General features: G+C 44.0%; 1 protein-coding gene across 2 annotated transcripts; it reads left to right on the forward strand.

The window, feature by feature from the left end:
* Nucleotides 1-25,136, forward strand: LOC140455486 (H-2 class II histocompatibility antigen, E-S beta chain-like). Of its 2 annotated transcripts, XM_072550420.1 has the most exons (6): nt 1-172; nt 272-529; nt 9,791-10,072; nt 18,445-18,561; nt 22,776-22,805; nt 24,072-25,136. In XM_072550420.1, exons 1-6 carry the CDS (start codon nt 64-66, stop codon nt 24,095-24,097), a joined length of 822 nt encoding a protein of 273 aa, XP_072406521.1. In that variant the 5' UTR covers nt 1-63; the 3' UTR covers nt 24,098-25,136. The 2 variants fall into 2 exon arrangements, with proteins under 2 accessions (XP_072406521.1, XP_072406522.1); XM_072550421.1 differs by lacking the exon at nt 18,445-18,561.
* The last annotated feature ends 1,557 nt before the right edge of the window (nt 25,137-26,693 follow it).

Below are 26,693 nucleotides of genomic sequence, written 5' to 3' on the forward strand. Positions count from 1 at the left end.
TCTCCTCCACCCCATTTAAAGGGCGCTCACTCGTTCGTTCCGGATTTCTGGTTGTTACTGTTTATGGCAATGGGTCTGTGTCGAGTGTCTGATCGCCGCTCCCTCTGGATCGGGATCCCCCTCCTCATCGGGATATTTATCCTCCTCAATGGAGGGAGAGACAGCGGAGCTGGTGAGTGATCCCCGGAGACAGCGGGTTTGGTAATTCCCGGAGGGAGGGAAATCCAGCCTCCAGACCGTGTTGTTCAATACTGTTTGTGATCTTTCTCAGGGGCTCACTCCGGTAATTACATTGACGGATGTAGGTTTAATATCTCTGGGGCCTGGACCTATATTCACCAGTACGTTTATGATAAAGAACTGATCGCGTTCTATGACTTTGATCAGAAGATATACGTCGCTGCGAAGGACTGGATGAAGGGGAATGTGGACCGATGGAATAAAGAGGAAGCGGCTGGAACATACCAGGGAGGGATTCGAGTGTGTGAGAATAATGTTCCGATCTACAGCAAAGTGGTGTCCCGGAAAGGTAAGGGGCTTATTGGCGAAGAGATGTCAGTGATCCTGGACAGCATTTACCTCTCTCCCCCTGTAACGGGAGCTCTCAATCCCTCCCTACTCACAGTACCTCACTTACTTATTCCCATTTGTAACGATGGGATTCACAAACAATGTAAACCACTTAAAAGGAATAGTGCTGTCCTTGAGGAAATGGTGGACCCGTTGATTATTTACTTGATCTTACTCTTAGCAGAGGAAAATTGTTTTTTTTGTTCATCTGATGTTTCTGTGCTATCTCATATTTCAATGTTATTAGTAACTGAAAACCTATCAATTTCTACCTTGAACACACTTGATGACTGAGTCTTTATAATCTCTTTTGTCATAAGTTGGAAATGTCTTTGCGCCTGTACAAACATTCATTCGTAGTAAATGCTGACACTATGATTAACTTTGAATTGCTTGCTGCATGCCAGCTATTCTTGAGAGCAAGGACACGAAACCACTTTGGATATCAATTTTGTTTTCAATCTTTGATCATTTTAAAAAAAATACTATACACTTTTTTTCTCCTGTGAAATGTGAAATTATCCACTAGTCTACATTACATTTCATCGACCATGCTTGCCTTGAGACCTCTTTCCATCCTCCTTGTTGCTTGTTCCCACCAGATTGTGTAGTCTAAAAAAGTTTTCTTTTTTGGCCATTTAGACATGTTATGGTAAACATCTCTGAAGTGGGATTTGAGCTCAGATCTTTCTCGTGAAGTAGAGATGCTACCATTGGCTCAAGAGCAGTGTTTGCAAACAGGGAAATATTGAATGATGTCTATGTCAAAATCATTTGTGAATAGCTGGAGCCTAAGCACTGATCATTACAGTATCCCTCTAGTCACAGCCTGCTGATGTTAGAATGACTCGTTTATTCCTACACTCTCTATATTTTCTGCCTGTTAACTAGTCTTCAATCTTTGCTAGTATATTATATCCTGGATTTGGATGGATGTGGCCATGGGCACTCAGTTGAGCCCCAGCTATACCTGCTATGTTGAACAGTCTCTCTTTAGTACCTACACAGATACTGTGCCCCAACTCTTCTGCTGCTGTATTGATGACAGCATCAGTGCTGTATCCTGCACCCAAGCTGAACTGGAGCAGTTCAATGACTTTGCCAACAGCTTCCACCCTACCCTCCAATTCACTTGGTCTATTTCAGAGTAATCCATCCCCTTTTTTTTTTTGCGTCTTCTTTTCCATCTCTGGTAACAGTCTACGGACAGATGTTTATTGTAAACCCACAGACTGCCATAACTACCTGGACTACACCTCCTCCCAGACAGTATCCTGAAAGAATTCCATCCCATTTTCCCAATTCCTCTGTATTTGCTCAGATGAGGTGACATTACACTCCCAAGCAACCCAGATGTCTACATGTTTTGAATTACATGCTTTTCCCCTCTGTCATCCAGACAGCCTCCCCTGCACCTCCATTCCCTGCTCTAAGTCCCCCTTGTCCTCACCTATCACCCCACCAGTTTCTGCATCTAATGTATCATCCTTAAACATTTCTACCAAATCCAATTAGATCCCACCACCAAGAACATGTTCCTCTCCCCACCTCTCTCCACTTCCACAAAGACTGTTCCCTTTGCGAATCCTTGGTTCATGCCACTTAACCAGCTGGCGCATCACCCACTCTTCACCGCCCCAACACCCCCCCCCCCCCCCCCCGCGCCGCCTCCCCCCAACCTCCAACCCCTCCATCCAGATCCCCAAACATTGCTTCCAGGCGAGACAGGGTCACCTGCTTCTCCTCCAACCTAGTTTTCTGTATCCAGTGCTCCCAATATGGTCTTCTGTACATCAGTGAGAAGCTGAAAAATGTGTTGCTGGAAAAGCGCAGCAGGTCAGACAGCATCCAAGGAGCAGGAGAATTGATGTTTCAGGCATAATCCCTTCTTCAGGAATGAGGAAGGTGTGCCAAGCAGGCTAAGATAAAAGGTAGGGAGGAGGGACTTTGGGGAGGGGCGTTGGGAATGCGATAGGTAGAAGGAGGTTAAGATGAGGATGATAGGCCGGAGAGGGGGTGGGCGCAGAGAGGTTGGGAAGAAGATTGCAGCTCAAGAAGGCGGTGCTGAGTCAGAGGGTTGGGACTGAGACAAGGTGGGGCGAGGGGAAATGAGGAAGCTGGAGAAATCTGCATTCATCCCTTGTGGTTGGAGGGTTCCTAGGCAGAAGATGAGGCGCAGAGGAATTGGGAATATAGAGGAAGCCACATCGGGTGCTGCGGATGCAGTAAATGATGTGTGGAGGTGCAGGTGAATTTGCGACGGATATGGAAGGATCCCTTGGGGCCTTGGAGGGAGGTGAGAGGGGAGATGTGGGCACAAGTTTTGCATTTCTTGCGGTTGCAGGGGAAGGTGCCGGGAATGGAGGTTGGGTTGGTGGGGTCTGTGGATTTGACGAGGGAGTCGCGGAGGGAGTGGTCTTCCCAGAACGCTGATAGGGGAGGGGAGGGATTCCAGAACGCTAATAGGGGAGGGATTCCGGATTAGTGTTCAGGGAAGACACTCCCTTCGCGACTCCCTCGTCAGGTCCACACCCCCCACCAACCCAACCTCCATTCCCGGCACCTTCCCCTGCAACCGCAAGAAATGCAAAACTTGCGCCCACACCTCCCCCCTTACTTCCCTCCAAGGCCCCAAGGGATCCTTGCATATCCACCACAAATTCACCTGCACCTCCACACACATCATTTACTGCATCCGCTGCACCCGATGTGGCCTCCTCTACATTGGGGTAACAGGCCGCCTACTTGCGGAACGTTTCAGAGAACACCCGCACCAACCAACCCAACCGCCACGTGGCTGAACACTTTAACTCCCCCTTCACCTTTAACCTCCTTTCACCTATCACATTCCCAATGTCCCTTCCCCCAAGTCCCTCCTCCCTACCTTTTATCTTAGCCTGCTTGGCACAACTTCCTCATTCCTCAAGAAAGGTTTATGCCCGAAACATCAATTCTCCTGCTCCTTGTATGTTGCCTGACCTGCTGCGCTTTTCCAGCAACACATTTTTCAGCTCTGATCTCCAGCATCTGCAGTCCTCACTTTCTCCCTGTACATCAGTGAGACCAAATGTAAACTCAAGGCTCATTTTGCCAATGGGCTGACCTGACCTCCCAGTCACTGCCCATTTTAATTTCCTTTACCACTTCCCCTCCGACATGACCATCCTCTGCCTCCTCCATTGCTACAGTGGATTGGACCACAATTTGGAGGAACAACACCTCATCTTCTGCCTGGGCAGCCTACAATCTGGACGACTCAACATTGAGTTGTCTGATTTCAAATAACCTGTCTTCCCATCCCTGACTCCTTTCTAGCCCATCCCAATCTCTTCCATTCATCTGACTGACCCTTCCTTCCAGCTCCAAAACAGTGTCCACTATCCCTACCTCACCATTCTGCTCCTTCCCCGCGCCCCCCACCTCTTTGTCTGCAGCTCCCCCCAACACCCACCTCCGTTCTGAAAGAAGGGTTACACATGAAACATTGACTTCTCCACCTCCGCTGTCTGGCTTGCTGTGTTTTTCCAGCCTCCTGCTTGTCTAGTGTCTCCCTCCTTTAACAGTGAGACTACATTTACAATCTTTTCATTTGCAGTTACCACTACACAATTAACTTGTTGAAAAATGATCACTGACCAACTTGACTTGGAAATATATTGCTGTTCCTTTACTGTCTCTGTCAAAATCCTGGAATTCCCTTCCTAATGGCATTGTGGGTCAACCCACAGGAAGTGGACTGCAGTGGTCAAGAAGGCAACTCACCGTGCAACTAGGGATGCACAATAAAGGCTAGCCAGCCAGTGATGCCCACGTCCCACAAAATGAATACATTTTTAAACGATTGTATCCACTGGCTCTATAATCATCTTTCCTCACCTTGGATTAAGGTCATTGGATCTTGGAGATTTCCAATGTAATTTTGTTGTTTTTGGATCTTAATTATTTCAGAAAATTTATCTTCCTCTGAAGACAGACAAGTACTTTGTGTAACACTTCTCTATTTCCTGTTAAATTTCCTGTACGTCTACAGTGAAACCACATTTTTGTTCTTTACAAACCTATTGATGCTTCTGTTGTATATTTTTGTTCATGCTATTTTGCATTCACATTTTATTCTTTATCAATTTCTTCACCCTCCCTATGCTGAATTCTAACATTGTCCAATCCTCAGATTTGCAGTTTACTTGGTATCTTCATAAATTTTCCACTTTGTAATACTATCTTTAACTTCCCTTATTAGCAATGGCTCTTTTCCTGGGTAATTCAGCCAGACAAATGCTTTTTGCAAACCCAGTATTATACTTTAGCCATATTTTATTTACTATCAGATATTTTAATGTATTTTCCAATTTATCATATCTGACTTCCTCTATCTCAGCTGAAAATGTGTCGCTGGAAAAGCGCAGCAGGTCAGGCAGCATCCAAGGAGCTGGAGAATCGACGTTTCGGGCATGAGCCCTTCATCAGGAATGAGGAAAGTGTGCCAAGCAGGCTAAGATAAAAGGTAGGGAGGAGGGACTTAGGGGATGGGCGTTGGAAATGCGATAGGTGGAAGGAGGTTAAGGTGAGGGTGATAGGCCGGAGTGGGGGTGGGTGCGGAAAGGTCAGGAAGAAGATTGCATGTTAGGAAGGTGGTGCTGAGTTTGAGGGTTGGGGAGGGGAAATGAGGAAGCTGGAGAAATCTGAGTCCATCCCTTGTGGTTGGAGGGTTCCGAGGCGGAAGATGAGGCGCTCTTCCTCCAGCCGTCATGTTGCTATGGTCTGGCGATGGAGGAGTCCAAGGATCTGCGTGTCCTTGGTGGAGTGGGAGGGGGAGTTGAAGTGTTGGGCTACGGGGTGGTTGGGTCGGTTGGTGCGGGTGTCCCAGAGGTGTTCTCTGAAACGTTCGCAAGTAGGCGGCCTATCTCCCCAACATAGAGGAGGCCACATCGGGTGCAGCGGATGCAATAGATGATATGTGTGGCAATGCAGGTGAATTAGTGGCGGATATGGAAGGATCTCTTGGGGCCTTGGAGGGAAGTAAGGGGGGAGGTGTGGGCGCAAGTTTTGCATTTCTTGCGGTTGCAGGGGAAGGTGCCAGGAGTGGAGGTTGGGTTGGTGAGGGTGTGGACCTGACGAGGGAGTCACGGAGGGAGTGGTCTTTCCGGAACGCTGATAGGGGAGGGGAGGGAAATATATCCTTGGTGGTGGGGTCCGTTTGGAGGTGGCGGAAATGATGACGGATGATACGGTATATATGGAGGTTGGTGGGGTGGTAGGTGAGGACCAGTGGGGTTCTGTCCTGGTGGCGATTGGAGGGGCAGGGCTCAAGGGCGGAGAAAGACCGCAATTTCCCCCTAGATGTGGTCGACGATGCCCTGCACCGCATCTCCTCCACTTCCCGCTCCTCCGCCCTTGAGTCCTGCCCCTCCAATTGCCACCAGGACAGAACCCCACTGCTCCTCACCTACCACCCCACCAACCTCCATATATACCGTATCATTCGTCGTCATTTCCGACACCTCCAAACGGACCCCACCACCAAGGATATATTTCCCTCCCCATCCCTATCAGCGTTCCGGAAAGCCCACTCCCTCTGCGACTCTCTCGTCAAGTCCACACCCCCCACCAACCCAACCTCCACTCCCGGCACCTTCCCCTGCAACCGCAAGAAATGCAAAACTTGCGCCCACACCACCCCCCCCCTTACTTCCCTCCAAGGCCCCAAGGGATCCATATTGGCCACTAATTCACCTGCATCTCCACACACATCATTTATTGCATCTGCTGCACCCGATGTGGCCTCCTCTATATTGGGGACACAGGCTGCCTACTTGCAGAACGTTTCAGAGAACACCTCTGGGACACCCGCACCAACCGACCCAACTACCCCGTGGCTCAACACTTCAACTCCCCCTCCCACTCCACCAAGGACATGCAGGTCCTTGGACTCCTCCATCGCCAGACCATAGCAACACGACGGCTGGAGGAAGAGCGCCTCATCTTCCGCCTAGGAACCCTCCAACCACAAGGGATGAACTCAGATTTCTCCAGCTTCCTCATTTCCCCTCCCCCCATCTTGTCTCAGTCCCAACCCTCAAACTCAGCACCACCTTCCTCACCTGAATCTTCTTCCTGACCACTCTGCGCCCATCCCTACTCCAGCCTATCACCCTCACCTTAACCTCCTTCCACCTATCGCATTTCCAACACCCCTCCCCCCAAGTCCCTCCTCTCTACCTTTTATCTTAGACCGCTTGGCACACTTTCCTCATTCCTGAAGAAGGGCTTATGCCCGAAACGTCGATTCCCCTGCTCCTTGGATGCTGCCTGACCTGCGCTTTTCCAGCAACATATTTTCAGCTCTGATCTCCAGCATCTGCAGTCCTCACTTTCTCTTTCCTCAATCTCCTTAATTGTCCTTATTTAGATTTAAGATCTTAATTTCAGATTCCACTAACATTTTTACAAGTTTAGTGAAAGATTGTATGGCCACTATTCTCAAGTCTTTTACAAGATGATTACTAGGCATTTCTCATTGCATAATACTAAATCTAATATAGTGAGTGCCTTGTATTTCATGTGTTAATTCAGATTTAAATGCTGGATTAGAAGGTATGTTCCAATTTACTGGAGCTAAATAGGTGGCAGCATAAAATTCATTGAGTCATGTGAATGATAAAACTGGCAAATGTACTGCAATGCCTCCAAATGAAGATCTAAGTAGGAAATGTGTTCCAAATGGTGCAAAGCTAGATATAGGAGATAGTGGGGTTGGTAAGTGAGAGGGGACAGATCCAAAGACATCACTGATTTTGGAACTTTTGAAAGCTTAATGGAATGCTGGTCTCTTGCATTATCTTGGAGGAATAATCACTTCCTTTGCAATTGTCAAAATTTTGGAACACCCTTCAAAGGACACCAGCAACTGGAGATGCTGCCTTTAACAGACATCCACATCCAGTTGTGGGCGGAGGTAAGATTAAAGTACTGAGCAATCCTCGGCACCACACTTGAATGCTTATTCTCTTTGGAGAGAGTGTAGTACACAGAACTTCGTTTTGTGCTTAAGACTTAACAGTAATTAAATTTTTAAAATGTTTTTTTAAATATGCGTGAAATAGTGATTTAATTGAATTAAGGTGTTATGGTAATGGTGTATTTTTGCTAGTTGGAGTTTAGGACGAGGGACTATTTTTAAGAAAAACTAGTTTTTCAAGAGTAAAATTCTGGAAACATTTCTATGTAAGTGACAACTTGGAACTCATTGCCAGAATATAAAACATAGAACAGCACAGTACAGGTCCTTGCTTCTTTGTTGTGCTGACCTTTTTATACTACTGTAAGATCAAACTAACCTAAATACCCTTCAATTTACTATCCTCTGTGTGCCTATCCAAGAGTCGCTTAAATGTCCTAATGTATCTGACACTACTACCATCACTGGCAATGCATGCCCCACACTCACCACTGTAAAGAAATGATCTCTGACATCTCCATTAAACTTTCCTCCAATCACCTTAAAATTATGCCCTCTTGTGATAGCCATTTCTGCCCTAGGGAAAAAGTCCGGCTATTCACTCTATCTGTGCCTCTAATTATCTTGTACACTTCTATCAATTCGCCTCTTATCCCTATTCGCTCCAATGAGAAAAGGCTTAACTCCCTCAACCTTAAGACATGCCCAAGTCCAGGCAGCATCCTGGTAAATCTCCTCTGCACCCTTTCTGAAGCTTCCACATCCATTCTATGAGGCAATCAGAATTGAACACAATATTCCATGTGTGGTCTAACCAGGGCTGTCTCGATCTACAGCATAACCTCATAACTCTTAAACTTAGTGCCCCTGCTAATGAAAGCCAGCACCATATGCTTCCTTAACTACCCTATCAACTTGGATGGCAACTTTGAGGGATCTATGGACATGGACCCCAAAATCCCTCTGTGTTCCTCCACACTGTCAAGAATCCTGCCTTTAACCCTATATTCTGCATTCAAAGCTATCACTTCACACTTTTTCAGGCTGAACTCTATCTGCCACCTTATCAACCAAGTTCTGCATCCTGTCAATGTCTTGTTGCAACCTTCAACAGCCCTCCACACTATCCACCACTTCTCTGACCTGCATGCCATTGACAAACGTATTAACCCACTCTCCACTTCTTCATCCAAGTCATTTTCTAAAAATCACAAGAGATCCCTGCAGTATACCACTAGTCACTAATCTCCAGGCTGAATACTTTCCGTCCACTACCATCCTCTGTCTTCTATGGGCCAGCCAATTCTGTATCCAGACAGATAGCTCTCTCTGTATCCCATGCCTCATTACTTTCTAAATGAGCCTACCATGGGAACCTTATCAATTGTTAATCACTTCACAATTTATTACTGATTTTGTTCCCAAAAGGTTTGAGATGGGGCAAAATAGACCAAAATTTTGGATTTGGATGAATCATATCCTATTGCCTCAGGTGGCTAAATGGCCTGCTATTGTTCGTGTGCTCGTATCCACATCTAATACCTCTGAGGACTGTCTGAAGTTGACCCTTTAAGGAACTATTTCATTGATGTTCCCCACAATTCTTGGTGTAACATTGCTGTTAGAGATTTCTGGGCTTGTTTGTTGTAGTTGAAGTACATAATGGTCTTTTGAGGATTCTGCGGCCCAAGGAGCTGATGCTTTTCAGCCATCTTGTGTGTTTTGCTATTATATAGTGCAAGCATCTAGCTCTTGATGGTTAAAAGGTTACAATAGATGTGTTGAACAGACTTCTTGATCACTGCTTCACCTAGTCCTTCCTCCAGTTTACACTGGAATACATAATTAAAAAAGAAAGGTATTGGAATGAAACTAAAAAAGTAAGCCAAGATAAATTTAATGGGAGCTACTGGACTAATTGCATCCAATAATTGGTGCTACAGTACTGATTTGACTTGTCATTAAAATTAATGTTATGTGGTAACCTTGCTTTTCATGGTTTTTGTAAAGCCAATTTAAATTGTTTAATAGCATCATGATAAAAGACCACTTTTTTAAAAGTCACAAACAGGAATTTGTCCTCTGGGCTGAATTTCTTAATCAGAATGAAGACTGGGACTTGTAGTCAATCTGAGGGTATTCAGGGACTGAGCAAACGGCAATGATGACTGGGGGGAAAATTGAGAAACAAATACAAGATGACAAAAACACTATTCGACTCCTCACTGCTTTCTTTCTAAAGTTGACTTTATTCTGTTCCAGTTGAACCAACAGTCACTATCCGACCTAAAGCCTCTCAACATTCCACACAGTCAGCTTTGCTCTCGTGTCATGTCACTGGATTTTACCCTCCTGAGATTGATGTCACGTGGCTGAAAAATGGAGCACCAATTCCTGATGGTGTCATCAACACTGTCCTGTTATCAGATGGTGATTGGACCTATCAGGTGGAGGATCTCCTCCAGTATCAGCCAGTGTCTGGGGATAAATACACCTGTCGTGTGGAACACAGCAGCCTGAGGGACCCCAGAAGTGTGGATTGGGGTAAGAAGTGAATCTCAACTAGTACTGCTTGAATGAGTTTCAGGAATTTATACACGTTTGTTTTGTCTCTAGTCAAAAATCTACTGTTCAATCACATCTTATTTTCTGATCCATTACCATGGTGCAGAAGGCCATTCAAGAGGGGGGAGCTAATAGACAAGTAGTGGTTATAGGGGATTCTATAATTAGGGGGACAGATAGTATCCTTTGCAAGCCGGATCGGGAGTCTCGCATGGTGTGTTGCCTGCCCGGTGCCAGGGTGCGAGACATCTCTGACCGGCTTGAAAGGATATTGGAGCGGGAGGGGGAGGATCCAGTTGTTGTGGTCCACGTTGGTACCAACAACATAGGCAAGACTAGGGTGGAGGACCTGTTTGGGCATTACGAAGCACTAGGCAGGAAATTGAAGCACAGGTCCTCAAGGGTCATAATCTCCGGATTACTGCCCGAGCCACGTGCCAATTGGCATAGGGACAAGAAAATTAGGCAAGTAAACACGTGGCTAAGGGATTGGTGTGGGAAAGAGGGATTCCACTTCATGGGGCATTGGCATCAGTTTTGGAACAGGGGGGATCTGTACCGTTGGGACGGTCTCCACCTGAACCGATCAGGTACCAATGTTCTAGCGAAGAGGATAAATAGGGTGGTCAGTAGGACTTTAAACTTCTGAGTTGGGGGGAAGGGAAAGTGAAAGCGACAGGGAGTATGGAGGTAAATGGAAAGATAAGCAGCAGGATAGCATGTTTCCAGGCGGATTTAAAATTGAGGCAGACTGAGAATGCAGAAAAAAGCAAGGATAACTTAGGACATATGACTTACAACATCTCTAATAAGGAAGTTAGCATTAAGGCACTTTACCTGAATGCTCGTAGCATTCATAACAAAGCCGATGAATTAATGGCACAGATAATAGTGAATGATTATGATGTAGTAGGCATCACAGAGACTTGGTTACAGGGGGGTCAGGACTGGCAGTTAAACCTCCATGGTTTTTCAACTTATCGAAAAGACAGAGAGGTGGGCAGAGGGGGTGGGGTTGCCTTGTTAGTTAAGAACAAAATTAAATCTATGGTATTGAATGACATAGCGTCGGATGATGTGGAGTCTGTGTGGGTGGAATTGAGGAACCACAAAGGCAAAAAAAACATAATTGGAGTTGTGTACAGACCTCCTAACAGTGGTCAGGACCAGGGATGCAACATGTACCGGGAAATAGAGAAGGCATGTCAGAAAGGCAAGGTTACATTGATCATGGGTGACTTCAATATGCAGGTGGACTGGGTAAATAATGTTGCTAGTGGATCTAAAGAAAGGGAATTCATGGAATGCTTACAGGATGGCTTTTTGGAACAGCTTGTCATGGAGCCCACAAGAGAGCAGGCTATTCTGGACCTAGTGCTTTGCAATGAACCAGACTCTATAAAAGATCTTAAAGTAAGGGAACCCTTAGGAAGTAGCGACCATAATATGGTAGAGTTCAGTCTGGAGTTTGAAAGGGAGAAGGCAAAATCTGATGTAATGGTGTTACAGTTGAATAAAGGTAATTATGAGGGCATGAGAGAGGCACTGACTAAAATAGACTGGAAGCAGAGGCTAACCGGGAAGACACTAGAGCAAAAATGGCAGGAGTTTGTAGGTATAATTGAGGACACTGGACAGAGGTTCATTCCCAAGAAAAGAAAGATTAACCGGGGAGGGATTAGACAACCTTGGCTGACAAAGGAAGTCAGGAAATGTATTAAAGAAAAAGAGAGATCCTATAAAGTGGCTAAGAACAGTGGGAAATCAGAAGATTGGGAAGGATACAAAAGCCAACAGAGGATAACAAAGAGTGTAATAAGAAATGAGAGGATCAAATATGAAGGTAGGCTAGCCAGTAATATTAGAAGTAATAGTAAAAGTTTCTTTCAGTACATAAGAAACAAACGACAGGCAAAAGTAGACATTGGGCCACTTCAAACTGATGCAGGGAGCCTAGTGATGGGAGATAAGGAAATAGCAGGAGAACTTAACAAGTACTTTGCGTCAGTTTTCACAGTGGAAGACATGAGTAATATCCCAAAAATTAAAGGGTGTCACGGGGCTGAGTTGAGTATGGTTGCCATTACGAAAGAGATAGTGCTAGAAAAGTTAAAAAGTCTTAAAATTGATAAATCTCCTGGCCCCGATGGGATACATCCTAGAGTTCTGAGAGAGGTTGCTGAGGAAATAGCAGAGGCATTGGTTGAGATCTTTCAAGAGTCACTGGAGTCAGGAAAGGTCCCGGATGATTGGAAGATGGCTGTAGTAACCCCCTTGTTCAAGAAAGGATCAAGGCAAAAGATGGAAAATTATAGGCCAATCAGCTTAACCTCGGTTGTTGGTAAAATTCTAGAATCCATCATTAAGGATGAGGTTTCTAAATTCTTGGAAGAGCAGAGTCTGATTAGAACAAGTCAACATGGATTTAGTAAAGGGAGGTCATGCCTGACAAACCTGTTGGAATTTTTTGAAGAGGTAACAAGTAGGTTAGACCAGCGAAACCCAGTGGATGTGGTCTATCTGGACTTTCAAAAGGCCTTTGATAAGGTGCCACACGGGAGGCTGCTGAGCAAGGTGAGGGCCCATGGTGTTCGAGGTGAGCTGCTGGGATGGATTGAGGATTGGCTATCTAACAGAAGGCAGAGAGTTGGGATAAAAGGTTCTTTTTCAGAATGGCAGCCGGTGACGAGCGGTGTCCCGCAGGGTTCGGTGCTGGGGCCACAGCTGTTCGCATTATATATTAATGATTTGGATGAGGGAACCGGGGGCATTCTAGCGAAGTTTGCCGATGATACGAAGTTAGGTGGACAGGCAGGTAGTACTGAGGAAGTGGGGAGGCTACAGAAGGATCTAGACAGGTTGGGAGAGTGGTCCAGGAAATGGCTGATGGAATTTAACGTGAGCAAGTGCGAGGTCTTGCACTTTGGCAAAAAGAATAAAAGCATGGACTACTTTCTAAATGGTGAGAAAATTAATAAAGCCAAAGCACAAAGGGATCTGGGAGTGCTAGTCGAGGATTCTCTAAAGGTAAACATGCAGGTTGAGTCTGTGATTAAGAAAGCGAATGCAATGTTGTCTCTTATCTCAAGAGGGTTGGAATATAAAAGCAGAGATGTACTACTAAGACTTTATAAAGCTCTGGTTAGGCCCCATTTGGAGTACTGTGTCCAGTTTTGGTCCCCACACCTCAGGAAGGACATACTGGCACTGGAACGTGTCCAGCGGAGATTCACACGGATGATCCCTGGAATGACAGGTCTAGCATATGAGGAACGGCTGAGGATACTGGGATTGTATTCGTTGGAGTTTAGAAGATTAAGGGGAGATCTAATAGAGACGTACAAAATAATACATGGCTTTGAAAAGGTGGATGCTAGAAAATTGTTTCTGTTAGGCGAGGAGACTAGGACCCGTGGACACAGCCTTAGAATTAGAGGGGGTCCTTTCAGAACGGAAATGCGGAGACATTTCTTCAGCCAGAGAGTGGTGGGCCTGTGGAATTCATTGCCACGGAGTGCAGTGGAAGCCGGGACGCTAAATGTCTTTAAGGCCGAGATTGATAGGTTCTTGTTGTCTAGAGGAATTAAGGGCTACGGGGAGAACGCTGGCAAGTGGAGCTGAAATGCGCATCAGCCATGATTGAATGGCGGAGTGGACTCGATGGGCCGAATGGCCTTACTTCCACTCCTATGTCTTATGGTCTTAAGAGCTAGCTCAGCTGACTGGATTGCTGGTTTGCAGAGCAGTCTGATGCCAACAGAGTAGATTACTTAGTGTGGAAACAGGCCCTTCGGCCCAACAAGTTCACACCGCCCCGCCGAAGCGCAACCCACCCATACCCCTACATTTACCCCTCTTAACACTACAGCAATTTAGCATGGCCAATTCACCTGGCCTGCACATCTTTGGACTGTGGGAGGAAACCGGAGCACCCGGAGGAAACCCACGCAGACACGGGGAGAACGTGCAAACTCCATACAGTCAGTCGCCTGAGGCGGGAATTGAACCCGGGTCTCTGGCGCTGTGAGGCAGCAGTGCTAACCACTGTGCCACCGTGCCGCCCACAAATTAATTCCAACCACTGATTTGGGGTCACTATGAAAGACACACCTTCTCAGCCTCTTTTCCTTGCCTGAGGTCTGGGCCCTCAGGTTAAATCACCACCAGTTGCTTCTCTGAGAGCAGCCCCTATGGCCTGGCAAGACTATGGTGACCCAACTTGAATTCTTGATCACTGACCTTCCACATCATCCAGTTTTGCTCTTCCAGTTAATAACTTGCCTCTGTACTTTAATGTCTAAACGTTTTAAGAGGACTATCTTCCCTCAGTGCTAGAGCCAAATTAGTTCTGTACACTGGGAAACCCTGTAGGAAATAAGTGTATTGTAAAATGCATGATCACAGACTCAAAGTTTGGGAGAAGATTTGTAGCTTGGGTGCTCATTGTTATGGTTCTGTTCGCCGAACTGGGAATTTGTGTTGCAGACATTTCGTCCCCTGTCTAGGTGACATCCTCAGTTCTTGGGAGCTTCCTGTGAAGCGCTTCTGTGATGTTTCCTCCAGCATTTATAGTGATTTACAGACTGGGAAAATAGTCAAATCCCATTAAAGTCAGCATGGAAAGGCAAATCCTGCTCACAAATTAGTGGAAATTTTGAGTGTAGAAATGAGAATGCTGTGTATTTGGATTATCAGAATGTTTGAGATCCCTTGTTAGTGGGTAAGTTTAAAGCACATGGGATAAAGGGTAATCTGTTGGTATCAATCGTGAATTGATTACTAACAGAACAGGAAGAAAAGTCACTCTTCCAAGTGAGTGACTATTGGAATACCACAAGGATCAGTGCTTAGACCCAAACTATTCAGATGTATATAAATGATATGGTGAGGGACCTGAATGCAACAGTTTAATCTAAGCATAGAGAATTAGTTGACTAACAGGAAGCGGTGGGGATAAATCAGTAACTGGTGGTGTGCCTCAGGGATCAGTGGGCATATATGACTTGGAGTTATATCATATGTGTCAAAGTTTGCAGATGACACTGAGTTCAAAGTGTACAGAGGACAAACTTTGCAGAGGAGCATAATACTTTGAGTGGGCAAAGGTCTGGCAGGTGGAATACAATGTTAATGTGACATCTCTTTTGGTAGAAGTAACAGTAAGAAGAATTATGACTTGAATGGTAAAAAAATTGTAATTATGCTGCTGTGCAGAGGGCCCTTGGTGTCCTTGTACATGAATCACAGAAGATTGGTCTGCAGGTACAACAGGAATTTGGCCCTTCATTGCTTAAGGGGATTGAGTTTAAAAGCAGGGAGGTTGTTGCCGCTATACAGGGTGCTAGTGAGGCCACACCTGGAGTACTGTGTGCAGTTTTGGTCTCCTTACTTGAGAAAAGATATACTGAACTGGAGGGGGTGTAGAGGAAGTTCACCAAGGTTGATTCTGGAATTGAGGGGGTTGGATTATGAGTAGACTGGGATTATATTCATTGGAATTCAGAAGAATGAGGGGGATCTTATAGAAACATAAAATTAGAAGGAAACAGATAAGAGACATGGACGGTACTTTTCCACTAGTGGGTGAAATTAGGACAAGAAGGTGGAGCCTCAAAATTAAGGGGAACAGACTTTGGACTGAATTGAGAAGGAACGTCTTCACCCAGAGGGTTGTGAATCCATGGAATTCCTTACCCACTGAAGTAGTTGACATGCTTCAGTACATGTTTTTAAAGTAAGATTTTTTTAACAATGAATTAAGGTATACAGAGGGCAGGGAAGTGGAGACACCCGGACCAACCAACCCAACCACCCCATGGCTCAACACTCAACTCCCCCTCCCACTCCACCAAGGACATGCATGTCCTTGGACTCCTCCATCGCCAGACCACGGCAACACGACGGTTGGAGGAAGAGCGCCTCATCTTCTGCCTAGGAACCCTCCAACCACAAGGGATGAACTCAGATTTCTCCAGTTTCCTCATTTCCCCTCCCCCCACCTTGTCTCAGTCCCAACCCTCCGAACTCAGCACCGCCTTCCTAACCTGCAATCTTCTTCCTGACCTCTCCGCTCCCACCCCACTCTGGCCTATCACCCTCACCTTGACCTCCTTCCACCTATCGCATTTCCAACGCCCCTCCCCCAAGTCCCTCCTCCCTACCTTTTATCTTAGCCTGCTGGACACACTTTCCTCGTTCCTGAAGAAGGGCTTATGTCTGAAACATCGATTCTCCTGTTCCTTGGATGCTGCCTGACCTGCTGCGCTTTTCCAGCAACACATTTTCAGCTCTGATCTCCAGCATCTGCAGTCCTCACTTTCTCTGAGAAGTGGGAATATACCACTTGTGATAGTGGATCAGCAATGATATTAAATGGTGGAGCAGGCTCAAAGGGTTGAATTTTGTTTCTGTGACCTGCTTGCCATCTGGAGCCTTGTGCAGATTGAGAATTCAATTCCCTCAGACTTTACTCCTCCCTTCAAATAAGCATGTAATTAAACTCCAAATTAAGTTATTTCTATTTGTCTCTTTACTCTATAGATATTTTGACCACTTCACTGCTCTTTTTTCATTGTATTGAGCCTGTTTAAATCTGGTTTTAGTCTCATAGGTATCTCCTCATGTGCCTTTGTTGCTACTTTTTGCCATATTCTGTAAATCTTAAGTAAAATCTCCTCTGTGCATGTTAAACTTATTTTCCTGATTACTCTTATGCAGTTTGAAAATTTAAAAAGAAATGTGAACCTTAAATTCACTTCTCTCTGCTCATTGACATTTCTGGCATTGATATTTTTTGTCCAAGTTCATCTTCCTTTGTCTTCTGCTTTTGGCCACTTTTTATTTGCTTTTGCATGTATATCTAGATCACCCATCTACCTTGCATTTACTTCACTGTGTTGCTTTGCTTCATTGTGCAATTCCTTATCCTTTTCCAGGTTGGCTTGTTGCCATCCTCGTGGAAAGATCAAATCTTTTCATTCCATTGGACATTAGCACAAGTTCTGGGGAAAACAAACTCCAAATGTTTCCCAATCTTCCTATTTTATTTGTAGCCTACTTTTTAAAGACACTTTCCCAACTGCTTTCTTACAATTTAGTCCCTTTCTGTTTCACCAGTTCAATATGTATTATTGCCCTTTGACCATGTTCTTTTTCCTCCCTGGGAGTCAAAGGACTTGAGCTTGATACAAAAATTGATGCTTAACATTCTTGCGAAACCTTCTATTGCTGAATTGCAAATAGACTCCTCCCCTCATCACACCAGTTTCTTTTAAATGTCACTAAATTGCTCCCTTGCCCTGACCAGTGAACTTTCACAGGTGCTTTGCTATCAGTTCTCTGGAGTGACAACCCTCAAACATTTGGTCTGGAAATCTGTCTCCAGTTTCCCTTTGTTTCAGATGTCTCAAGTATCTTACACAGCTTTTGACTCCATTAACATCTCCTCTATTCTCTCAATCTAAAATGAGCCAGAACCTGTCTTTCTTCTGCATTCTGACAAGGAATGAATTATTGATAAGATAAATATCAGTTCCAATTAAATTACTCTACTTTTTCATCCTCTCTTTCCACATTGTTAACATTGTCCTCCAGTAACAAGATCTCAATGGTCTGTTAATGGCTGAGATTACTGCATAAGGAATTTCTAAATGCTCACTAATTCATATATTTTACGCCATCTATTTTACATAGTTCCAGTCCAGGCCACTTTTTTTTAATGGATGTAAAATAGAAATTTGTGGAGAGATAACAGTTAACATTTTGGGTGCAGTTCTGGAGAAGGGTCATGAGCCAAAATATTAGCTCTGCTTTCTCTCCACAGATGCTGCCAGACTTGGAGTTTTTTTTCCAGCAATGTTTTTGATTTCCAGCATTCACAGTTCTTTAGGGTTTTAACTTTATTGGATTGTTTAAGTAATCTTTGTATACTAATTTCAGTCTTTCAACTGTCTGAGATCTAGAATTCTTCATTTTGAATCTCAATTTCACAAGGAATTGTGGAACTGTCTCTTGTTAAAATGTAGTCCCATTTTGTTAAGACCCCATAACCTTGCTAGAATTAGTCTTGTGGAGTGGAATGAGGACAAGCTGCTGGAAATCTAGCAGTGAGCAAAATACACATTCCCAGTACTTTTTTTCCTGTGCTCATTGCTTACAGTTTGATTTTTGTTCATCCACCTCCTTGCTGCAGCCACTGTTCCACTGTTCCACAATGTTCCACAGGAGCTGAGAAAAATCAGTCAAATATGAAGGCTTAACCAGGGAATGGATTCTACTTTGTAGCTGCAAGTTCAGTATCACAGTTGAACACCTAGTGTTGCTTTGACACCTGGATTGTTTTATTTGGACAGAAGTACAGAACGTCTCTCTATCAGAGAGACACAAGATCATTGTTGGAGCCCTGTTCTTTGGGATTGGACTGATCATCTTACTAGCTGGAGTGATAATGAGATTAAAGAATGCTAAAGGTGAGACTTTTCCTGTATTTTGAGTGTGGGACATTGCTGCCTTTGGGTTTTTGGTTGTTTGGGGCTGAGTCTCTACACAACAATATTAGCAGTTTAATACACCATGCTGCACTCAATGTGATATAGAACATAGAACATAGAAAAATACAGCGCAGTACAGGCCCTTCAGCCCTCGATGTTGCGCCGACCGAAGCCTACCTAACCTACACTAGCCCAATAACCTCCATATACCTATCCAATGCCCGCTTAAATGACCATAAAGAGGGAGAGTCCACCACTGCTACTGGCAGGGCATTCCATGAACTCACAACCCGCTGAGTAAAAGATCTACCCCTAACATCTGTCCTATACCTACCACCCCTTAATTTAAAGCTGTGTTCCCTAGTAACAGCTGACTCCATAGGCGGAAAAAGGTTCTCACTGTCAACCCTATCTAAACCCCTAATCATCTTGTACACCTCTATCAAATCTCCCCTAAACCTTCTTTTCTCCAATGAGAACAGCCCCAAGTGCCTCAGCCTTTCTTCATACGATCTTCCTACCATGCCAGGCAACATCCTGGTAAACCTCCTCTGCACCCATTCCAATGCCTCCACATCCTTCCTGTAGTATGGCGACCAAAACTGCACACAATACTCCAGATGAGGCTGCACCAGAGTCTTATACAACTGCAACATGACCTCAGGACTCCGAAACTCAATTCCTCTACCAATAAAGCCCAGTACACCATATGCCTTCTTCACAGCACTATTTACCTGGGTGGCAACTTTCAAAGATCTGTGTACATGGACACCAAGATCCCTCTGCTCATCCACACTACCAAGTAGTCTACCATTAGCCCAGTAATCCATCTTCTTGTTACTCCTACCAAAGTGAATGACTTCACACTTAGCTACATTGAATTCCACTTGCCACCTTACTGCCCAGCTCTGCAACTTATCTATGTCGCGCTGTAACCTGCCACATCCTTCTTCGCTGTTCTCAACTCCACCGACTTTCGTGTCATCCGCAAACTTGCTCACCCAGCCTTCAAGCCCCTCCTCCAAGTCATTTATAAAAATGACAAACAGCAATGGTCCCAAAACAGATCCTTGTGGAACACCGGTAGTAACTGCGCTCCAAGATGAACCTATACCATCAACTACTACCCTCTGTCTCCTTCCAGCCAGCCAATTCCTAATCCAAACCTCTAATGCACCCTCAATGCCATACCTCCGTAGTTTTTGCATTAGCCTGCCATGGGGTACCTTATCGAACGCCTTGCTAAAATCCATATACACCACATTTACTGCTTTACCCTCGTCCACTTCCTTGGTCACCTTCTCAAAGAATTCAATAAGGTTTGTGAGGCACGACCTGCCCTTCACAAAACCATGCTGACTATCCTTGATCACATTATTCCTATCCAGATGTTCATAAATCCTATCCCTTACAATTCTCTCTAAGACTTTGCCCACAACAGAAGTGAGACTGACTGGCCTATAGTTACTCGGGCTATCCCTGCTCCCCTTCTTGAACAAGGGGACCACATTCGCTATCCTCCAGTCTTCTGGCACTGTCCCCGAAGACAACGACTTACTGTGTGCATCCTTTATCATCTATTGATCAGTGCAGTGAGCATAGTGTTGTGGCTGTACAGGACATTGGCTAGGCCACTTTTGGAAAACTGCATTTAATTCAGCCTCCCTGTTGTAGGAATGTTGTTCAACTTGAAAGGGTTGAGAAGATTTACGAGGAGGTTGCCAGAATTGGAATGTTTAGATATACAGAGGCTGAATAGGCTGGGGCTGTTTTCCCTGAAGTGTCAGAGGCTGAGGGGTGACCTTGTATAGGTTTACAATATCATGAGTGGTGTGAATTGGGTGAACAGCCAAGGTCTCTTTCCGAGGGAAGGGGAGTCTAAAACTAGAGAGCATAAGTTTATGGTGGGGGGAAAGATATGAAAGGGACCCAAGGGGCAACTTTTTTTCATGCAGAGGGTGGTACATGTATGGACTGAGCTGGCAGACAAAGTAGTGGAGGCTGGTACAATTACAACATCTAAAAGGCATTTAAATGGGTACATGAATAGGAGGGGTTTAGAGGGATATGGGCCAAATGGCACTAGATTGATTGAGGATATCTGGTCGGCATGGAGCAGTTGGACCGAAGGATCTGTTTCCATGCTGTATAACTCCATGTCTCCATAAAGCTTACTCATTTAAGATAGCTGCTGAACTTGGGAAATACCAAGAGGTAACATCATTACCACTAGTATGGCAAAGTTCTCACTGAGGTTTGAGGTGGCCTTGTTATTGGTGTAATGTTTTTTTAAGTTGCTTTAGACAGGAAATATGGCTGGGAATTTTTAACATTCCAGATCAAGAAATCTTTTCTGGCACAGTGGACAAATTCATCAAACTTAAATATTTTAGGTGGGATATTTCCAGGGCCTTCAAGTGCAATGGGCTGAATGTATAATGGACTGTAATCTAGGAAACATTAATGTCATCCAGTTCCAATTACATTTACACTCATGTAAAGCAGTTGCAAATCCTGTTTGCTAGCCATGTCATACTATCCAAATGTTCAATTTATCTCTAGGACACTTAATCAGGGTAACTGTAAATCCATCTAGCTGACCATATTTTAACTGATTCTTCCCTTAGAATAAGACAACTCAATCTTTAAATACATTTTCTCTCAAGACACTGCAAAAACTTATTTTTAGTCCTGAAAAGAGACCTCTGAGGAAATGTGTTCTGAAATGTGGTCACTGTTGTACTGTAGCATAACTTTAAACAGTTCTGAGGAAGGGTCACTTGACCTGAAATGTTATCAGAGTCTGATGGATGGCATGGTAACAGACCCTTTGGTCCAACTCATCCATAGTGACCACATATCCTAAATTAACAGTCCCATTTGACCCATATCCCTCTAAACTGTTCCTATTCATATACCCATCCAGATGCCTTTTTTAAATGTTATAACTGTACCAGCCTCACCATTTCCTCTGGCTCCTAGTTCTGGACTCTTTCTCCCCACCCACACCTCCCCCAAAAAAAGGAAAAAGTTTTTTTTTATTCTATTTACCCTATCTATGACCCTCATGATTTCATAAACCTCTAAGGTCTTCCCTCAGCCTCCAACGCTCCAGGGAAAACTGCCCAAGCCTATTTGGCTCCTCCCTATAGCTCAAATCCTCCAACCCTGGCCACATCCTTGTAAATCTTCTCTGATCCCTTTCAAGTTTCACAGGTTCCTTCCTTCCTATAAGAGGGAGACTAGAATTGCACACAATATTCCAACAGTGGCCTAACCAATGTCCTGTACAGCCACATGACCTCCCAACTCTGATACTCTGATCAATAAGAGACCATACCAAATGCTGCCTTCTCTATCCTATCTACTGGTAACTTCACTTTCAAGGAGCCAACAACACTCCCTAGGACCTTACCATTAAGTGTATAAGTCTTGCTGAGATTTGATTTCCCAAAATGCAGCACCTTGCATTTATCTAGATTAAACTCCATCTGCCACTTCTCAGCCCATTGGCCCGTCTGATCAAGATCCCATTGTACTGAGGTAACCTTTGCTGTCCACCACGCCACCAATTTTCATGTCATCTACAAACTTACTAAGTATACCTCCAATGTTCACACATCCTAATCACTTATATAAATAATGAAAAGCAGTGGACCCAGTGCTGGTCCTGTGACACACCACTGATCACTGGCCTTCAGTCTGAAAAGCAACTCTCCACCACCACCCTCTGCCTTCTATCTTTGAGTCAGTTTTATATCCAAATGGCTAATTTTCCCTGTATTCCATGTGATCTACCTTTGCTAACCAGTCTACCAGGAGGAATCTTATCAAACTGATTTCTTGTCACAGATGCTGAACCTGCTGAGCTTTGCCACCAACTTCTGTTTTTGTTTGATTTACAGCAACCACTGTTTTGATTTTAAACAGAATCTGTTCTGATGTTAATTAAGTTAAGGGGTAAGGTTTCATCATGACAGATGAGACTAGGTGATCTTCAAACTAGTGTTAGGACATTCCTTGCATCTGTCTGAGGATAGACTGTGCTTCAGTTTCAACATCTCCTCTAATCCACTGTAAGACGCAGGCTAGCATTCCAGTGGAGTACTAGACTATTTTATATTCAAGGTGTGGGGCTTGCAACCTGAACCTTTTTAACTTGGGTAACCTAACCATGTTGATTTCTCTTCCAGCTATCCTGGACTCCAGCAATCATGGTCCACGTAAGTATATCAGCCAAGAATAAATTTTGTGGGAGGGATGCATTGAGGGTTCTGTTCTGACAAATAGTGTGACTGTAGTATTCCCCTTCTAGAATTAACCCTGACAGTAAAATTCCTTCTGTATTGCAACTGTATTGTCCCCATCCCAGGTTCATTTCACATTAACCTTCACTAAGGTTTTAAATAAAAAACCTCATTTCCACCAGTCTCATTAGCAGGCATCTTTAGTTTGGGAGCCTCTGGAATTTGCTGATAGTCAGGAGGATTGTTAGGATACAACAGGATATAGATCAGTTGGAGGCAAGGGGAGAAAAATGGCAGATGGAGTTTAAGCTGGACAAATGTGGCTGATGCATTTTGAAAAGGTAAGTACAGGTGGAAATTATACAGTGAATAGCAGAACCCTTAGGAGTATTGATAGGCAGTGGGATCTGGGTATGCAGGTCCACAGATCACTGAAGGTGGCTGTGCAGATACTTAAACTAATAAAGGCCTATGGCATGCTTCTCTTCATTAGAGGGGGCACTGAGTATAAAGAGACAAGTTTTGCTGCAGCTTGATAGAATTTGGTTACGCCAAACTTGGAATATTGTGTACAGTTCTGGCCGCCACAGACAGAAAGATGTTGATGCTTTGCAGAAGGCACAGAAGAGGTTTACCCAGAGAGTATGGGGGATTTTAGTGATGGATAGACTGGGTTTGTTTTCACTGGAACCCAGGAGGTTGAGGGGCCACCTGATAGAAGTTTAAGATTGTAAACAGCATGGTTAGTGGAAAGTATAAGACTTTCTTTCCCCAGAGTGGAGGGATCAATTACCAGGGACACAGGTTCAAGGTGCAAGAGGGAGATGTTTACAAGAGATGAGGCAATTTTTCAGAAGGTGGTGAGTACCTATAAAGTGCTGGCAGAGGAGGTGGTGGAGGCAGACACAGTAGTAGCATTTAAGAAGAACCTGGATGAATACATGAATAGGAAGGGAACAGAGGAATATGCATGTGAACACTTTCTTAGTATGGAAGGGCAAAATGTGTTGGCACAGGCTTGGAGGGGTAAAAAGGGCCTGTTCCTATGCTCTATTCTTTGTTCAAAGTACAATACAATCCATCACATGAATGTTGTAGAACTCTACTGCACCCAATTTGTACAAAAACTGGCATTGCTATCCCATACTGAGCTTAATGGTAAACTGGTTCAGTGCAGTTTGTTGGGATAATGGTGTATGTTGAGATTGTCTTGTATTTTCTAACTCTGGTAATTTGTTTCAGGTCTGATGGGTCCAGCTGTCAGCTAACTAACCTCTGGGAGAATGTGTTCAAGACATTGGAATAAATGACTTGATTAAATGACAGAATTAAACCGCTTAAAATGCATCGAGACTCCTCCTGACTCTCTAACTATAGCTTACTGGGTGCAAGGCTACTTTTCCTTTTTTATGATGTTTAAGATTAACTTTAAGCAACGTTGAGATTTTTATGCTGTAGTATCTCACTGCACACATCCCTATCATCTGGTTCAATGACTAAACATGTTGAAATTAAGAAACTGGGATAAGTGCTGGGTCCATTTTGTGTCTCTACTTTCAAAATATGCACTTTTTAAAAACTTGTCAGATTTTCAGCATTGGCCTGGATTATCATTGAGTTGGGGAGATGCCATGAATGGCTAAAAATGGCAACAGGACCAGATTTCAGAATTTCTGACCACTTGATTGGATTTTTGATTTTCAGCAGTGCTTAAAGGTGTGTGCAGGTTTGGGTCACAATCCCACAGCCTACCTGACTTGCTCTACAATAGAGATAGCCACAGCCTAGTTCTTTCACTCAACTCAATGAAAATTGCAGTTTATGTAAAGTCATGGTTCATGGCACCTATCATGAACCGTACTCTGCCTAAGGTGGCTTTTTTGAAAGGAAAGTTCAAAAGCTCATCATGCCTTCCATACCAAGCTATTGCCCATTCGTTTGTTGTAGACTACAGAACCAATGCATTCTGTAGTGATGACAATTTAAGAAATGCATTGAATGCTTAATGTAGACCCCAAACATCCATTTGGAGTGCTGAAACAGCTAATCTCTGAGTAAGTGTTGCTTGACTGAAAGTTTTGGATCTCTGCACAATTCAGATCAATGTTTGAGCACAAGGTTTCAAATACCTGAGAGTTGTTATTCATAGGGTCAGTTTTTAAATGTGCTATTTTCACTAGTCAGGAATTTGTCAAGTCTCACTGGCTTACTAAAATGAAAGTCCAGGCCTTTATCTATAAATGTATGCAAATGCTACAATGGATATTTGTCATAGAAAAAAATTGATTAAAATTCAATTTTACTCAGGTCTACTATTGTTGGTCCTTTCCTGCAACAACTGTAACAAAACTTGACTGGCTTTTCATTTCTTATTACTTTTGGGACTCTAACATCAAAGCATGGGAAAAGTGTAAAATTGTTTTTAGGCAAAAGATGAGTTTGGCTCTGAACTCAATTCCTGTTGTGCATTGTATATTCCATTGTGCAGAATGAGCTATCTCAGGGTAATGAAGCGGCATTTTTGTAATTAGTCTAAAGTATGTGATTACTCAATGGGGTGCATATGTAGCCAGAGCCATTGCTTAGTGTTGGTGACAATGGATTGTAGATAAAGCAGGCTCCCCTAGTTGGAATCAAACTTTGGTTTCAACAGTGATTTTTATTTAAAATTGCCTATTAGACCAGCCATTCAAGTAGAGAATGAAAGGGTGAAACAAGCTGAAGATGTTGACAAAAGTCCTGGAAATGGAAATACAGATTTGAGGGTAGTGGTAAAGACTATATTGCTGAACCTGTTAGGCCACAGGAGCCTAAGGGGAAAATGCTCCCAAGTTCCTGTCAAGCCTATGACATCAATGAAATCTGTCCTTAATTGGCTCTGGAGGGGGTGCAGAGGAGGGTTGATTAGGTTGATTCCAGAAATGAGGGTTGGCTTATGAGGAGAGAGTGAGTAGACTGAAACTATACCCTCTGGAATTTAGAATGAGGGGACTGTCTTCCCTATTCCCTTAAATTTTATGAATCTATAAGATGGAAGCAGGTAGGTTGTTTCCCCTGGTGGGTGAAACTAGGGTTTGAAGCATAGCCTCAAAGTTAGAGGAGCAGATTTGACTGAGTTAAGGAGGAACTTCACTCAAAAGGTTATGAATTTCCTGCCCAGTGAAGCAGTCGAGGATACCTCATTGAATTTTAAGGTAAAGATAGATTTTACAACATTAAAGGAATTAGTGGTTATGGTCAATGTATGTGTAAGTGGAGCTGAGTCCATGAAAAGATCGGCCATGATCATATTGAGCCTGCTCTGCTGTTCAATGGGCCAGGTGGCTTATTCCAGCTCCTATTTCTTATGCTCATAAATTAACGAGTTGAGAAATCTTCATCATGACTACAAAAAGGGGCAGGAAATTTGGAATGCAAAAGATGAAAGTTGATTATCAGAATGCAGTAGCATTGTTTCAACTGATGAACTGAAATCTGAGCTGATATCCATTTGAGAAATAGATTGAACTACTTGAGGAAGTGGTGGAGGGTAGTACATTTACCACATTTCAAAGGCATCTGGGTGGGTATATGAATAGGAAGGGTTGAAGAATGTGGGCCAAGTGCTGGCAAATGGGAAGAGATTAATGTACCATATCTGGTTGGCATGGATGAGTTGGACTGAAGAGTGTGTGGCTATGCTGTGTAGCTCTTTGGCTGTAAGATAATAAATCTGAATATTCAAAGGTACACCTCAAAAGGGCAAGAAACTCTCAAGCAACCAAGGACTGGGAATAAATGCTGGCCAGCCTGTGACTCCCACATCCCATGAATAAATAAATGCCATATTGAGGTGACCTTGCTTCTAAAGATGAGGAATAAGAA

The sequence above is a fragment of the Chiloscyllium punctatum genome, chromosome 30 (assembly GCF_047496795.1).
Source record: "Chiloscyllium punctatum isolate Juve2018m chromosome 30, sChiPun1.3, whole genome shotgun sequence".
NCBI lineage: Eukaryota > Metazoa > Chordata > Chondrichthyes > Orectolobiformes > Hemiscylliidae > Chiloscyllium > Chiloscyllium punctatum.